This window comes from Scyliorhinus canicula, chromosome 15 (assembly GCF_902713615.1).
Source record: "Scyliorhinus canicula chromosome 15, sScyCan1.1, whole genome shotgun sequence".
In the NCBI taxonomy this organism is placed as follows: Eukaryota; Metazoa; Chordata; class Chondrichthyes; order Carcharhiniformes; family Scyliorhinidae; genus Scyliorhinus; species Scyliorhinus canicula.
This window is the reverse complement of record NC_052160.1, coordinates 146,682,933-146,698,204: the sequence shown is the minus strand read 5'-3', so window position 1 is coordinate 146,698,204 and position 15,272 is coordinate 146,682,933. Positions and strand designations below refer to the sequence as shown.

The 15,272-nt window shown below is 44.6% G+C and overlaps 1 protein-coding gene across 4 annotated transcripts in view; it reads left to right on the top strand.

Moving 5' to 3' along the window:
- Positions 1-15,272, top strand: part of LOC119978552 (TRAF3-interacting JNK-activating modulator) — a 92,262-nt gene that overhangs the window by 17,987 nt on the left and 59,003 nt on the right. For all 4 annotated transcript variants that reach the window (XM_038820278.1, XM_038820277.1, XM_038820276.1 and 1 more), the window contains 5 exons: positions 6,906-7,056; positions 10,773-10,836; positions 11,240-11,264; positions 12,344-12,373; positions 14,278-14,373. In XM_038820278.1, coding sequence (XP_038676206.1) covers positions 6,906-7,056; positions 10,773-10,836; positions 11,240-11,264; positions 12,344-12,373; positions 14,278-14,373 — 366 coding nt within the window. The remainder of the gene's footprint in view (positions 1-6,905; positions 7,057-10,772; positions 10,837-11,239; positions 11,265-12,343; positions 12,374-14,277; positions 14,374-15,272) is intronic.

The window sequence follows — 15,272 nt, the reverse complement described above, 5'->3', positions numbered from 1 at the left end:
GTGGTGGCGGCTACCCTCAAAATCTGGGGGCAATGGAGACGGCACAGGGGGGAGGTGGAGGCCTCGATGGGGTCCCCGATACGGGGGAACCACCAGTTTATTCCAGGGAGAATCGATGGCGGGTTCCTGAGTTGGCACAGGGCGGGTGTTAGGAGGTTGAGGGACCTGTTTGTAGACGGGAAGTTTGCGAGCCTGGGTGAGTTAGAGGGGAAATACGGGCTCCCCCCGGGGAACATTTTTAGGTACATGCAGGTAAGGGCGTTTGCCAGGCGGCAGTTGGCAGGGTTCCCTCTGTTGCCCCCACGTGGGGTCCAGGACAGGGTGCTCTCGGGGGTGTGGGTTGGAGGGGGAAGGATTTCGGACATGTACCAAGTGATGCAGGAGGTAGACGAGGCCTCGGTGGAGGAGCTGAAGGGTAAATGGGAAGAGGAGCTTGGTGAGGATATTGAGGAGGGGACGTGGGCGGATGCTCTGGAAAGAGTGAACTCCTCCTCTTCTTGTGCGAGGCTTAGCCTCATACAGTTCAAGGTGCTACATAGGGCTCATATGACCGGGACGAGGATGAGTAGGTTCTTTGGGGGCGAAGACAGGTGTGCTAGGTGCTCGGGGAGCCCAGCTAACCATGCCCATATATTCTGGGCATGTCCAGCGCTGGGAGAATTTTGGAAGGGGGTGGCAGGGACGGTGTCGAGGGTGGTAGGATCCAGGGTCAAGCCAGGCTGGGGACTCGCAATTTTTGGGGTTGCGGTGGAGCCGGGAGTGCAGGAGGCGAAGGAGGCCGGTGTTCTGGCCTTTGCGTCCCCAGTAGCCCGGCGGAGGATTCTTCTTCAGCGGAAGGATGCGAGACCCCCAAGCGTGGAGGCCTGGATCAATGATATGGCGGGGTTCATCAAATTTGAGAGGGTGAAATTTGCCCTGAGGGGATCAGTACAGGGATTTTTCAGGCGGTGGCAGCCTTTCCTTGATTTCGTGGCAGAACGGAAGGGAAAAAAGCCAGCAGCAAGAGCCCGGGGGGGCGGCGGGGGGGGGGGGTTGTTTTGGTGGGTTGGTTTGAAGGGACGTGTACATGTGTATCTTCTCTATGATGGGTGTTAATCTATTTCTTCTTTTTTTGTATTTACCGGGGGGGTTTGTTCTTTCTTGTTTTCATTAGTTGTTAATATTATTTTCTGTTAATATTTTCTGTTATTGATATTTTGTGAAAATCTGAATAAAAATTATTTTTAAAAAAAGGAAACACACCCGCAACATCTCAGTTGTTTGACTTTCCACTGGCTTGTCAACCACAGTAGGCTGCACTCCCACCTGTGATCCAACTATTTCATAGCCTCGGAAGAATTATACTCCTGAAAAAGTTCATTTTTCTGTGACTCCGATTACCACTTCACCACTTTTAACCAGACTCTCTAATCTTACCTTGCATTGTGACACACTACTGTTCTCACCACTAATCCCACATACTATCACCTTTCCTGGCAATACTCCTTCCCAACTATATATCTCCTTATCTCTCACCATTAAAGGTTTACTTGCTCCTGTATCCCTTAAGATCTCAAATATCCTTACCTACTCCATCTTGTACACGTGAGTGAACCTTATCCTCACAAATAAAATCCTTAAAAGTTCTGGTACCTGCTTATCCATCAACCTCTGAAAGGCTGTACACTCTGTTACCTCTTTCGCTGGAATAATGCATGACTAATGTAGTCAAACACACTCTGACCCCAGGCTTTCAACCCTTACATTGCCCAATACTTAGAATCTAATATTCATAAAGTCTTTCACTCGTCACACTGATTGCTGGCAAAGGAACCAAATAAGGGCTTGAATTTTCCCGCTTGCAGTGCGTCCCTGATACTGATTTCGCAGAGGTGTGGGGTGGTTTCAATGGGAATTCCCATTGACAAACCACAAGGAATATGTGGCTGGGTGATACAACCCAAGGTTCAATTTTACTAATTGTATCCAATTTGAACTGAGGTCCTGGATGTAGTGGGTGTAGTGTATAATCACTTTTTTGAACAAAAAATATAATGTTCGATGTCAGGAAATTCCAGCAGTACAGAAAACAATGATTGTGATAAGGCAAGATTATGGTAGCACAATGGTTAGCACAGTTGCTTCACAGCTCCAGACTCCCAGGTTCGATTCCCGGCTTGGGTCACTGTCTGTGCAGAGTTTGCACGTTCTCCCCGTGTCTGCATAGGTTTCCTCCGGGTGCTCCGGTTTCATCCCACAGTCCAAAGATGTTCGGGTTAGGCGGATTGGACATGCTAAATTTCCCTTAGTGCCCAAAATGTCCTGCAGCCGCTCCGAGACATCCTTGACCCTTGCTCCAGGGAGGAAACATACCATCCTGGAGTCTCGATTGTGTCCGCAGAACCGCCTGTCTATTCCCCTTACGATTGAATCCCCTATCACTATAGCCCTGCCATTCTTCTTCTTCTTTGACTTTGTCTATATATATGTTTCTGGAACATACCTCTGCATTCACCTGAGGAAGGAGCAGTGCTCCGAAAGTTAGTGTTTGAAACAAACCTGTTGGACTTTAACCTGGTGTTGTAAGACTTTTTACTGTATTCTTCTTCCTGCCCTGCTGTGCAGCAGAGCCAGCCACAGTGCCATGAACATGGCTGCTGCTGCCTTCCCCTGATGGTGCATATCATCGTAAATGACTGTAATTTAGTGGCCATGACTGAAACATGGTTAAAGGATGGTCACGACTGGGAGTTAAATATCCGAGGGTATCAAACTATTCCGAAGGACAGAGTGGATGGTAAGGGAGGTGGTGTAGCTCTGTTATTTAAGGATGACATCCGGGCAATAGTATGGGATGACATCGGTGCTATGGAGGATAAGGTTGAATCCATTTGGGTGGAAATCAGGAATAGTAAGGCAAAAAAGTAACTGATAGGAGTAGTCTATCGGCCACCAAATAGTAACATTATGGTGGGGCAGGCAATAAACAAAGAAATAACGGATGCATGTAGAAATGGTACAGCAGTTATTATGGGGGATTTTAATCTATATGTCGATTGGTTTAACCAGGTCGGTCAAGGCAGCCTTGAGGAGGAGTTTATAGAATGTATCCGCGATAGTTTCCTAGAACAGTATGTAATGGAACCTATGAGGGAACAAGCGGTCCTAGATCTTGTCCTGTGTAATGAGACAGGATTGATTCATGATCTCATAGTTAGGGATCCTCTCGGAAGGAGCGATCACAATATGGTGGAATTTAAAATACAGATGGAGGGTGAGAAGGTAAAATTAAATACTAGTGTTTTGTGCTTAAACAAAGGAGATTACAATGGGATGAGAGAAGAACTAGCTACGGTAGACTGGGAGCAAAGACGTTAGGGCCGAACAGTTGAGGAACAGTGAGGAACCTTCAAAGCGATTTTTCACAGTGCTCAGCAAAAGTTTATACCAACAAAAAGGAAGGACGGTAGAAAGAGGGAAAATCGACCGTGGATATCTAAGGAAATAAGGGAGAGTATCAAATTGAAGGAAAAAGCATACAAAATGATAAAAGATTAGTGGGAGACTAGAAGACTGGGAAATCTTTAGTGGGCAACAGAAAGCTACTAAAAAAGCTATAACGAAGAGTAAAATAGATTATGAGAGTAAACTTGCTCAGAATATAAAAACAGACAGTAAAAGTTTCTACAAATATATAAAACAAAAAAGAGTGGCTCAGGTAAATATTGGTCCTTTAGAGGATGAGAAGGGAGGTTTAATAATGGGAGATGAGGAAATGGCTGAGGAACTGAACAGGTTTATTGGGTCGGTATTCACAGTGGAAGACACAAATAACATGCCAGTGACTGATAGAAATGAGGCTATGACAGGTGAGGACCTTGAGAGGATTGTTATCAACAAGGAGGTAGTGATGGGCAAGCTAATGGGGCTAAAGGTAGACAAGTCTCCTGGCCCTGATGGAATGCATCACAGAGTGCCAAAAGAGATGGCTAGGGAACTTACAAATGCACTAGTGATAATTTACCGAAATTCACTAGACTCTGGGGTGGTCCCGGCGGATTGGAAATTAGCAAACGTGACACCACTGTTTAAAAAAGGAGGTAGGCAGAAAGCAGGAAATTATAGGCCAGTGAGCTTAACTTCGGTAGTAGGGAAGATGCTGGAATCTATCATCAAGGAAGAAATAGCGAGGCATCTGAATGGAAATTGTCCCATTGGGCAGACGCAGCATGGATTCATAAAGGGCAGGTCGTGCCTAACTAATTTTGTGGAATTATTTGAGGACATTACCAGTGCAGTAGATAACGGGGAGCCAATGGATGTGGTATATCTGGATTTCCAGAAAGCCTTTGACAAGGTGCCACACAAAAGGTTGCTGCATAAGATAAAGATGCATGGCATTAAGGGTAAAGTAGTAGCATGGATAGAGGATTGGTTAATTAATAGAAAGCAAAGAATGGAGATTAATGGGTGTTTCTCTGCTTGGCAATCAGTAGCTAGTGGTGTCCCTCAGGGATCCATGTTGGGCCCACAATTGTTCACAATTTACATAGATGATTTGGAGTTGGGGACCAAGGGCAATGTGTCCAAGTTTGCAGATGACACTAAGATGAGTGGTAAAGCAAAAAGTGCAGACGATACTGGAAGTCTGCAGAGAGATTTGGATAGGTTAAGTGAATGGGCTAGGGTCTGGCAGATGGAATACAATGTTGACAAATGTGAGGTCATCCATTTTGGTAGGAATAACAGCAAACCGGATTATTATTTAAATGATAAAATATTAAAACATGCTGCTGTGCAGAGAGTCCTGGGTGTGCTAGTGCATGAGTCGCAAAAATATGGTTTACAGGTATAACAGGTGATTCAGAAGGCAAATGGAATTTTGTCCTTCATTGCTAGAGGGTGGAGTTTAAGACTAGGGAGGTTATGCTGCAATTGTATAAGGTGTTAGTGAGGCCACACCTGGAGTATTGTGTTCAGTTTTGGTCTCCTTACTTGAGAAAGGACATACTGGCACTGGAGGGTGTGCAGAGGAGATTCACTAGGTTAATCCCGGAGCTGAAGGGGTTGGATTACGAGGAGAGGTTGAGTAGACTGGGACTGTACTCGTTGGAATTGAGAAGGATGAGGGGGGATCTTATAGAAACATATAAAATTATGAAGGGAATAGATAGGATAGATGCGGGCAGGTTGTTTCCACTGGCGGGTGAAAGCAGAACTAGGGGGCATTGCCTCAAAATAAGGGGAAGTAGATTTAGGACTGAGTTATGGAGGAACTTCTTCACCCAAAGGGTTGTGAATCTATGGAATTCCTTGCCCAGTGAAGCAGTAGAGGCTCCTTCATTAAATGTTTTTAAGATAAAGACAGATAGCTTTTTAAAGAATAGAGGGATTAAGGGTTATGTTGTTCGGGCCGGAAAGTGGAGCTGAGTCCACAAAAGATCAGCCATGATCTCATTGAATGGCGGAGCAGACTCAAGGGGCCAGATGGCCTACTCCTGCTCCTAGTTCTTATGTTCTTATGTAACTGACATTTATGGTGGAGTTTGTCAGAAAGATTTTGTCACAAATTAGAACTAAATCTTATACTAAGATCTGTTCTGTAGTTAAGCAAAATTGTTGTCAACCTCAGCGCACATGATGTTTTTCAGACCCTTACCCCATTAACACATGCACACAGTCAGAAGGATTAAGCAGATGGAGTGGTCTTCTTAATAGTCATCTCCTTGTTCTGCATTATAGAGGAAGAGGAACAGCAATATGAGGCTCTGAGATTGAGACACTACAACAGGAGAGAGCAGCCCACTCAATACTGCCCCTGGTGGTGCATCAATTGCACTTGTTTCCTTCTTTAATTTCCAAATAAGATAAATAAGCTGATGCAGGAAATCTGGGCATAAGTTCCCACCAGCAAGATCGACACAGACATTGTGTAAATTTCGGTATGAACTGAATCAAGGAACTTTTGAGCGATTGGTTCCAAACTATTGAAGGCAATGTTCAAATTATAGTTAATAAAATGGAAATGAGTCTGGGTGTTTTACCATACCAGACATCTTCAGCCGATGAATTAGTAACTTCGGAATATTTTAAAACAATAATTAACCCTCACAGCCTCCACTGCAGCCAATATTAATAAGTTGTTGTACCCACTCATCTCTCAATGCAGTAGAGGTGGGAACTGGACTGAGGGTTCTCCGATAGGGTGATCACACTGTTTCAATTTGACTCACTTGAGCTTTGATGTGGTGATTTGTATCTGTAAATTTTGCTTTATGTAGCGAGAAATGGAAGCATTACACAAAGATTCCACTGTCCTGCGGAATTTTTGACGTTTTTGTAGATGAATCATCTTTTAGTAGAGATATTTCACTCCATTGAAAATGGCAGAGCAAAAATATTTTTCTGCAACACCAACTTCCAGATTTTCAAATGCAACATTTTTAAAAAAACCTCAACTTGAATATTTGACCATTATGTTCATCCATGCAACGCCGGCGAAAGTCATTTACTATTAAAATGAAGACTCATGACCTCACAACTTTGACATGGTGGCATTTACCATTCCTTACTATCTGGCAAAAAGCAAGTTGAGTTGGAAAGTTTAACCAATTAGAAGATTAATGTGATGGCCCATGGGTCAGTTATTATCTGTGTGTACATTCTTATCAAGAGAAGTTAGAAAGAGAAAGCCACTTGCTCAAACAGAAACATGGCTAATTTTCTACTGAGCTGCATTTAAACATCCTTTCAAACATTGGCATGTGTCCATTGAAGCCTCTGGAGAATACACCCTGTCAGTATAGCGTTGCTGAGGAGAAGGAGTTTTATTTTTACGTATGAGAAGGAATTGTCCCCATCCTATGTAGAAGGGCACTTTGTTGTTGACCAATAATTTTTTAAGTGAGCTCTTTTTCTGTTTACAGATGTCTCCACACTTCCTTTCGAGCAGCAATGGCACCCCGTTAGCTAACCAACATTCTCACTGGGGAACAAAGAATCCAAATTTCAGTTTCCACATCAGTGCAACAGTCCAATGTGACACAGCCAACAAGAAGGTTTCTAAAAGGGATAAAGGTGAATATCTGAGAAGAATAATAAGAGTCTAAAGTTAAAGATAGTTTACATTGTTAAGATATAATTAGTCTTTATTTTGGAATGAAGGATAATACATGAGCCTCTGTACCTGAAGCTGGAACACATGACAGTATTATCCTGACTGATTGCTATATTCTGAACCACTGTATTGTGCCACATGAAGTTTTAGAAGAGATTATAAATGATTTGGTTAATTTGGCATCAATTGCCAATTTTTGGTTACTATCAATCTTCTGCTTCATTTCATTGTGTTTTGAACTTCCTCTGGACCCTTTCCAAGGCCAGCACATTCTTCCTTCGATATGGGGCCCAAAACTGCTCCAAATGGGGTCTGACCAGACCTTACAGAGCCTCAGAAGAACATCCCAGGTCTTGTATCCTAGCTCTCTCGACATGAATGTTAACATTGCATTTGCCTTCCTAACTGCCAACTGAACTTGCATGGTAACCTTAAGAGAATTGTAAACAAGGACTCCCACGTCCCTTTATGCTTCTGATTTCCGAAGCATTTCCCCATTTAAAAAATAGTCTATGCCTCCTTCCAAAGTGCATAACCTTACACGTTTCCACATTGTATTCCATCTGCCACTTCTTTGCCCACTCTCCTAGCCTGTCCAAGTCCTTCTGCAGCCCCCCGCCCTGCTTCCTCAATACTACCTGTCCGTCTACAGATCTTTGTATCATGTGCAAACTTAGCAACAGTGCCTTCAGTTCCTTCTTCCAGATCATTAATGTATCTTTTAAAAAGTTGTGGTCCCAGCAAAGACCCCTGAGGCATACCACTAGTCACTGGCTGTCATCCTGAAAAGGACCCCTTTATCCCCACTCTCTGCCTTCTGCCAGTCAGCCAATCCTCTATCCATGCCAGGATCTGACCCTTAACACCATGGGCTCTTAACTTATTCAACAGTCTCCTATGTGGCCCCTTGTCAAAGGCCTTCTGGAAATCTAAATAAATTACGTCCACTGGTTCTCCCTTGTCTAACTTCCTTGTTACCTTCTCAAAGAACTCTTAATAGATTTGTCAGACATGACCTCCCTTTGACAAAGCCGTGCTGACTCAGTCCTATTTTATCATGCACTTCCAAGTGATCTCATCTTTAATAATGGACTCTAAAATCATACCAATGACCGAAGTCAGGCTAACCGGTCGATAAATTCCCGTCTTCTGCCTCACTCCCTTCTGAAACAGCAGTGTTACATTAGCCACTTTCCAGTCCTCTGGGACCCTTCCTGCCTACAGTGATTCCTGAAAGATCATCACCAATGACTCCACAATCTTCTATTCCTACGGCTGGTCCAGTAGTTGAAGCTCTGCCCCGAGCAATTGGAAGTCGTGCCTCAGAGAGCTGCTTGCCAATCAGAAGCAGGCAGCACCCCAATACTGACAGCATCACCAGGAAAGATGGCCACTGCTGGTATTGCAGCAAGGCCATGACGACGGAGTGTTGTGCTGAGTTTGGGATTTGAGGTGTGTTTGGCGTCTCACTGCAGTTGAACTGGCAGGCTTGTTGAATGAGGGGTGCAAGGGAAGTGAAGGGCCAGGTAGAAAGTCTGGAGAGGGTGGCGGGGAAACTGAGGAAGTTTGAAAGAACCCGACAATGAGTCTAGGTTGTGCATTAAAGTGGGACCCTCTCAGCTCATTACCAGGCTGAGCAGGAAGTGCTGTTGGGTTGGGCAGTTGGCATGCTGTAGGAAACCCACATTCCAGTTAAATCCCAGCAGCGGGATGAGGCCCTTAAGCAGGTATTAATTGCCCATTTGAGAGCTTCAATTGGCCCACAGATGGGCAGGTTGCCAAAGCGCCACTGATAAGGTTGCTGGGTTTGACCTGCCCTGCCTTCAAACCCCTCACAGGAGAGCATGAAATCCAGCCTGTGATTCCTGCACATTAGCAGTTAAATGTAAATTAGCGGTTAAACCCATAGGTTCTGTCAGATATAACCTGCTGCTTTGCACAGCTTACTGTTGCAGTCTCAATCAACTCTGTATTGAATTGTCTGCTAAGCAGGGACTCACCCACTCGTTCCGCATTACAGATGACTGAAAATATTACGACAGATGCATTCAGGAGGAAATGAGTTTTTAACAATGTAAAAAGTAATAATTATCGCTGAACAACCTCTATGTCACGAAAATTGTATTTTATAAGTGTGGAGTCCCATTCCCTTAGAAGCCAAATTAATGATGGAGATTTTTTAAAAAGTAGAAGCGATTCTTCTTTCCAATTTTTTTTGTCACTCTCTTAATCCCATCTGTCTTTTCCAATCTTTATTTGGCTTTCTGTACATAATTTAAATCTAACTTAGGGTAGCACAGTGGCGCAGTGGGTCGCATTGCTGCCTCACGGCGCCGAGGTCCCAGGTTCGATCCCTGCCCCGGGTCACTGTGGGCGAGATTCTCCCAAAACGGGAGAAATCGTAAAGCTGCCGTAAAACCCGGGCGGGTTTTACGGCAGCGCGCCCCTTCCCGACCGGGGACCGATTCTGGTCCCCGGTCGGGGCTAGCAGCCCGACGCCGTAGGCTCCGGCAAGACGGGCTTAACGAAAATCGTTAAACCCGCTTGCCGGAGTTAGCGCCGGCTGACGCGTCATATGACGTCAGCCGCGCATGCGCAGTTTGGAAGACTCCAACCCGCGCATGCGCGGGTGACGTCATCGCGTTTTGCGCGAAACCCGCGCATGCGCAGGCCGGGTTGCCCCTCAGCCGCCCCGCGAATGGATACTGCGGGGCGGCGGAAGGACAAGTAGTGCGCGGGCATCGGGCCCGCTGCCCGCGATCGGTGCCCACCGATCGCGGGCCCATGGCACCCTTGGCACGGCCGTGGTACTGCCGTGCCAATCGGTGCCATGGTTATTAATTGCGAGTCTGTGACGCCGTTTTTACGAACGGCAAGACCAGGTGTGTTTGCCGTTCGTAAAAACGGCGGAAAGGGCTGGGACTTCGGCCCATCTAACAGCTGAGAATCGCTGCCGGCCGTAAAAAAACGGCGGCAGCGATTCGGGTCGGGACTTCAGCGGGGGGAGGGGAGAATAGCGGGAGGGCGGCAAAAATGTCGGGAAGGCCCTCCCGCTATTCTCCCACCCGTCGTGGGGGGCGGAGAATTTCGCCCTGTGTGTATGGAGTTTGCACATTCTCCCCTTGTCTGCGTGGGTTTCGCCCCCACAACCCAAAGATGTGCAGGGTAGGTGGATTGGGCACGCTAAATTGCCCCTTAATAGGAAAAAATGAATTGGGTACTCTAAATTTTAATCTAATTTCTACTTCCAGCTTTAAAGTTTCTGTTTTGGACTTTGTGAGAATTCTTCAATCTGATTAGTGGAGAGTTTGTTGTTTTTTGTGCTGCTCACAGGTACCACAGGTTTGTTTTAGAAGAGCGCGCCTCATTGAATCGGTGCAAAGTACACTGAAATTAGGGTTTCGAAAAACCAAGCCCACCAAACTTTTGTGGTCAGCTTGTAACAAAGTGAATGTTGACTGTTCCTCTATCACTGAGAGGAAATTGTGGACCAATGTACGATTGTTATTTATTTACATATAGTCCATCTATTAATGTACTAATGTAATAGACACAAATGTCATACTTTGTTGTAGAAACAGGTCAATTTTCCTACGCTTGTTGCTTCTTAGCTTTTATGTGGGGATTTTAACCGTCACAGCACTTATGTATCCAATCTTACCCCTTGTTTGAACAGCCATACAGGTGCCTTCAGACACAGACAGTGAACTCATGAAGAAAGAAGCAAGCCAACAAACAGAGTATGTATACACCTCCCATCATGTGGACTGTTACTTTGAGACTTGCTTCTTTCCAGTACTCAGCTATCTTATGCATTGCTTAGTACTTTTCATTTAGCCAATTCCTTTTAAAGTCTTTGCCTGGTGATCAAGGTAGATGAAATCAAACTACTGTGCAGGAATGGAAGAGCGATCTGACCAACGGCACCATTTCTGCTCTGCCAATGCCCCAGGACATTGTGCTAACCTAAAACACTATAACTCATGCATAATGAAAATGATCATCGATACATAGATCACACATCTATGATATGAACATCCTGTAGGAGCAGTATAGCATTTACAGAGATGAATCACATCATTTTAGTTGGAATCCATTGACCGGTGAATGTCCCTAATGCTTTTTTTATATTTTCCTTCACAGCTGCGGCATTGCTATTCTGGACAAGGTAAAGAAAAAAGCATCAACGGTCCACACAATGCATGAACTATTGTTTCAGTCAATCCTTTCACAGGGTAGGAATTCATACTTGGGGTTCACTCATGACCAGCAATAAGCAGCATTACAGTAAAAATTACAGTGTTCATGGATGTTGCATTAACAAATTCTCATAACTTGAATGATCATTGGGCAAGAACTCCCTGGCACAGGATTGACAATCAATAATCTCATTTTTACACTGGGGTAGTTAATGGGAAGTGTACCTAGTGAATGTTTCGGGATAGGTTGTGAAAAGATCTGGGGCAGGATTCTCCATTAGCCGATGTCAAAATCGGGAAAGGCGATTGGACGGAGAACTCCATTGACCTCGGGCGGGATTCGCCGGCCACGTCTGACCAGCGACCGGAGATTCTAGCCCTAAATGTGGGCTAAACCGGTGAGAAATTCTCCAGGGCCCAAAAAAGTGACTAAGTGTCATTGAATAACGGTGGGGAACTTGCCAGCAGAGCCAGCGGGAAACTCCCTGAAAAACCCGCCACAAATTAGTTTGGAAATGTTTTGGAAGAATCGCACCCTTGAACTCTTCAATCTTGAAGGGAGAAGATGGGAGAGGTGTTTAACATACTCAGTGGAGTGGGAATGCTGAAAACACTATTGAACATGATATCATGTTTGTATGTCAATTTGACATGTACAGCTAAAAAAAAACAAGCTTTGAATTAATGTCAGGAAAACCTCACAAATGATAATGTTTCAAGTCGAATATGACACTTCTTCAGATCTGAAGATTAAGTTCCAGTTCTGATGAAGTCAGAACATGAAATGTTAACTTTGTTCCTCTCTCTACAGGTTCTGCCAGACCTGCTGAAGTATTTGTTTTTATTTCAGATTTCCAGTACCCACAGTATTTTGCTTTAACCTTTTACAAATGCTGGTTAATATCTGCAAATCTTCTGGGTTGGGTAGGGTAGTGGAGTGAAACTTTATGGAGGGATTAACATTCCTGTGAAAGACATGCTAATTTGCCTTCATCCATGACTCATTTTGTTTCTATAAATTGCTGTAACCTGTATTTGTGTCTTACAGGAGATCCAACAGCTCTCAGAGTATCTAAAGGTAATACCCACTATTCGTTTCTTGAAGACAGCAATGATAATTTATTATGTCATAAAAACAGACAGTGTAAACCCACCAGAGTAAGTGTCAGTTTATGTCTACTTTAACATTTTCACCATGAAAAGATTTTCACCAGGGCGGCATGGTGGCACAGTGGTTAGCACGGCTGCCTCACAGCTCCAGGGTGCCATGTTCGATTCAGGCCTAGGGTGACTGTGCCGAGTTTGCACGTTCTCCCCGTGTCTGCATAGGTTTCCTCCGGGTGCTCCGGTTTCCTCCCACAATCCAAAGATGTACAGGTTAGATGGATTGGCCATGATCAATTGCCCCTTAAGGAATAGGGTGAGGATTGGGTCCAGGTAGGGTGCTCTTTCGAAGGGTCGGTTTAGACCCGATGGACCGAATGGCCTCCTCCTGCACTGTAGGGATTCTATGGGCATGATTCTCCGGCTGCGTTGTGATCTCACTGCAGAATGCTGGGAGAGGCCTGCAGCCAGCCTTCCAAAAGGTTCTGCGCCTCCCGGGAATCTCCAAATTCCGGTGAGGTATCGGATTCGGAACCCCGCACCAAATAAGAACATAAGAACTAGGAGCAGGAGTAGGTCATCTGGCTCCTCGAGCCTGCTCCGCCATTCAATGAGATCATGGCTGATCTTTAGTGGACTCAGCTCCACTTTCCGGCCCGAACTCCATAACCCTTAATCCCTTTATTCTTCAAAAAACTATCTATCTTTATCTTAAAAACATTTAACGAAGGAGCCTCAACTGCTTCACTGGGCAAGGAATTCCATAGATTCACAACCCTTTGGGTGAAGAAGTTCCTCCTAAGATCAGTCCTAAATCTACTTCCCCTTATTTTGAGACGATGCCCCCTAGTTCTGTTTTCACCCGCCAGTGGAAACAACCTGCCCACATCTATCCTATCTATTCCCTTCATAATTTTATATGTTTCTATAAGATCCCCCCTCATCCTTCTAAATTCCAATGAGTACAGTCCCAGGCTACTCAACCTCTCCTCGTAATCCAACCCCTTTAGCTCTGGGATTAACCTAGTGAATCTCCTCTGCACAGCCTTCAGCGCCAGTACGTCCTTTCTCAAGTAAGGAGACCAAAACTGAACACAATACTCCAGGTGTGGCCACACTAACACAATATACAATTGCAGCATAACCTCCCTTGTCTTAAACTCCATCCCTCTAGCAATCAAAGACAAAATTCCATTTGCCTTCTTAATCACCTGTTGCCCTGTAAACCAACTTTTTGCGATTCATGCACTAGCACACCCAGGTCTGTCTGCACAGCAGCATGTTTTCGTATTTTATCATTTAAATAATAATCCCTTTTGCTGTTATTCCTACCTAAATGGATAACCTCACATTTGTCAATATTGTATTCCATCTGCCAGACCCTAGCCCATTCACTTAACCTATCCAAATCCCTCTGCAGACTTCCAGTATCCTCTGCACATTTCACTTTACCACTCATCTTAGTGTTGTCTGCAAACTTGGACGCATTTCACTTGGTCCCCAACTCCAAATCATCTATGTAAATTGTGAACAATTGTGGGCCCAACACTGATCCCTGAGGGACACCACTAGCTACTGATTGCCAACCAGAGAAACATCCATTATCCCCACTCTTTGCTTTCTATTAATTAACCAATCCACCTGAGGAAGAAGGAGCTGCGCTCCGAAGGCTAGTGTTTGAAATAAACCTGTTGGACTTTAACCTGGTGTTGTAAGACTTCTTACGGTGCTCACCCCAGTCCAACACCGGCATCTCCACATTATAATTCAACAAGTATAGATTTAGTGATTTAATATAGTTTTCAATACCAAGCAAACATATGATTTTATCAGATTGTTAGAGTTTGGGCTAATACTAAATGTATATTCCTCTTGCAGGAAGCTCTGCATCGTGAACTGATGCTGAAAAAGAAACTCACTCTTCTCCAACAGCTACTTGCAACAGTCTTCCAGGCGGCAGAGAAATCATGGAAGGTAGGAAAGGATTGGGCGATTAATACTGGTTGGTGAATCCAGAATCTTCCATTCCTTTGTATGTTTTACTCAACAGATAGGCTTCAGATGGTTTCACAGGTCGGCGCAACATCGAGGGCCGAAGGGCCCGTACTGCGCTGTAGTGTTCTATGTTCTATGTTCTAGATGTTGGAAGTGCTGACAAAGGTGGTTTCTGGCCCATTCCTGGTCTCTCTGAGAAGTATTTGTGGCCTTATTAAACTCCCAGATGGTAGGGAATTCCAGAATACCGGCCCAATGACAATGAAGGAACAGTGTGTCAGGATGGTGTGTGCTAATATTGACTGGTTGATTGGTAGAATGTAGACATTGATCCATTGTCCTGAAGAGTCTGTGGTGTGCAAATAATCTCAATATGTACATGTGAGTTTTTAATTTGAAGGGACAATACTTCCAGCCAAGCAAATTCCCTGCAATGAAAGTGAAAAATAATCCAGCAGACGTGAGCTGGGTTCAATGTGAATGTTGGTTTTAACCCAGGTCTCAGCACAAAATAATATTTGATTATATGTATTCAAGAAAATCCAATATTTCCAGTTTGCACTGGTACTTATTAAAGGTGCAGTATATTCTATTTTTATTAATTAGAGCAATGGTATTTATACCTGACACACAAATGAACAATATGCTGTCTGGGCAGCACGGTAGCACAAGTGCAAAGCACTGTGGCTTCACAGCGCCAGGGTCCCAGGTTCGATTCCCCGCTGAGTCACTGTCTGTGCGGAGTCTGCACGTTTCCTTCATTAAATGTTTTTAAGGTAAAGATAGATAGTTTTTTGAAGAATAAAGGGATTAAGGGTTATGGTGTTCGGGCCGGAAAGTGGAGCTGAGTCCACAAAAGATCAGCCATGATCTCATTG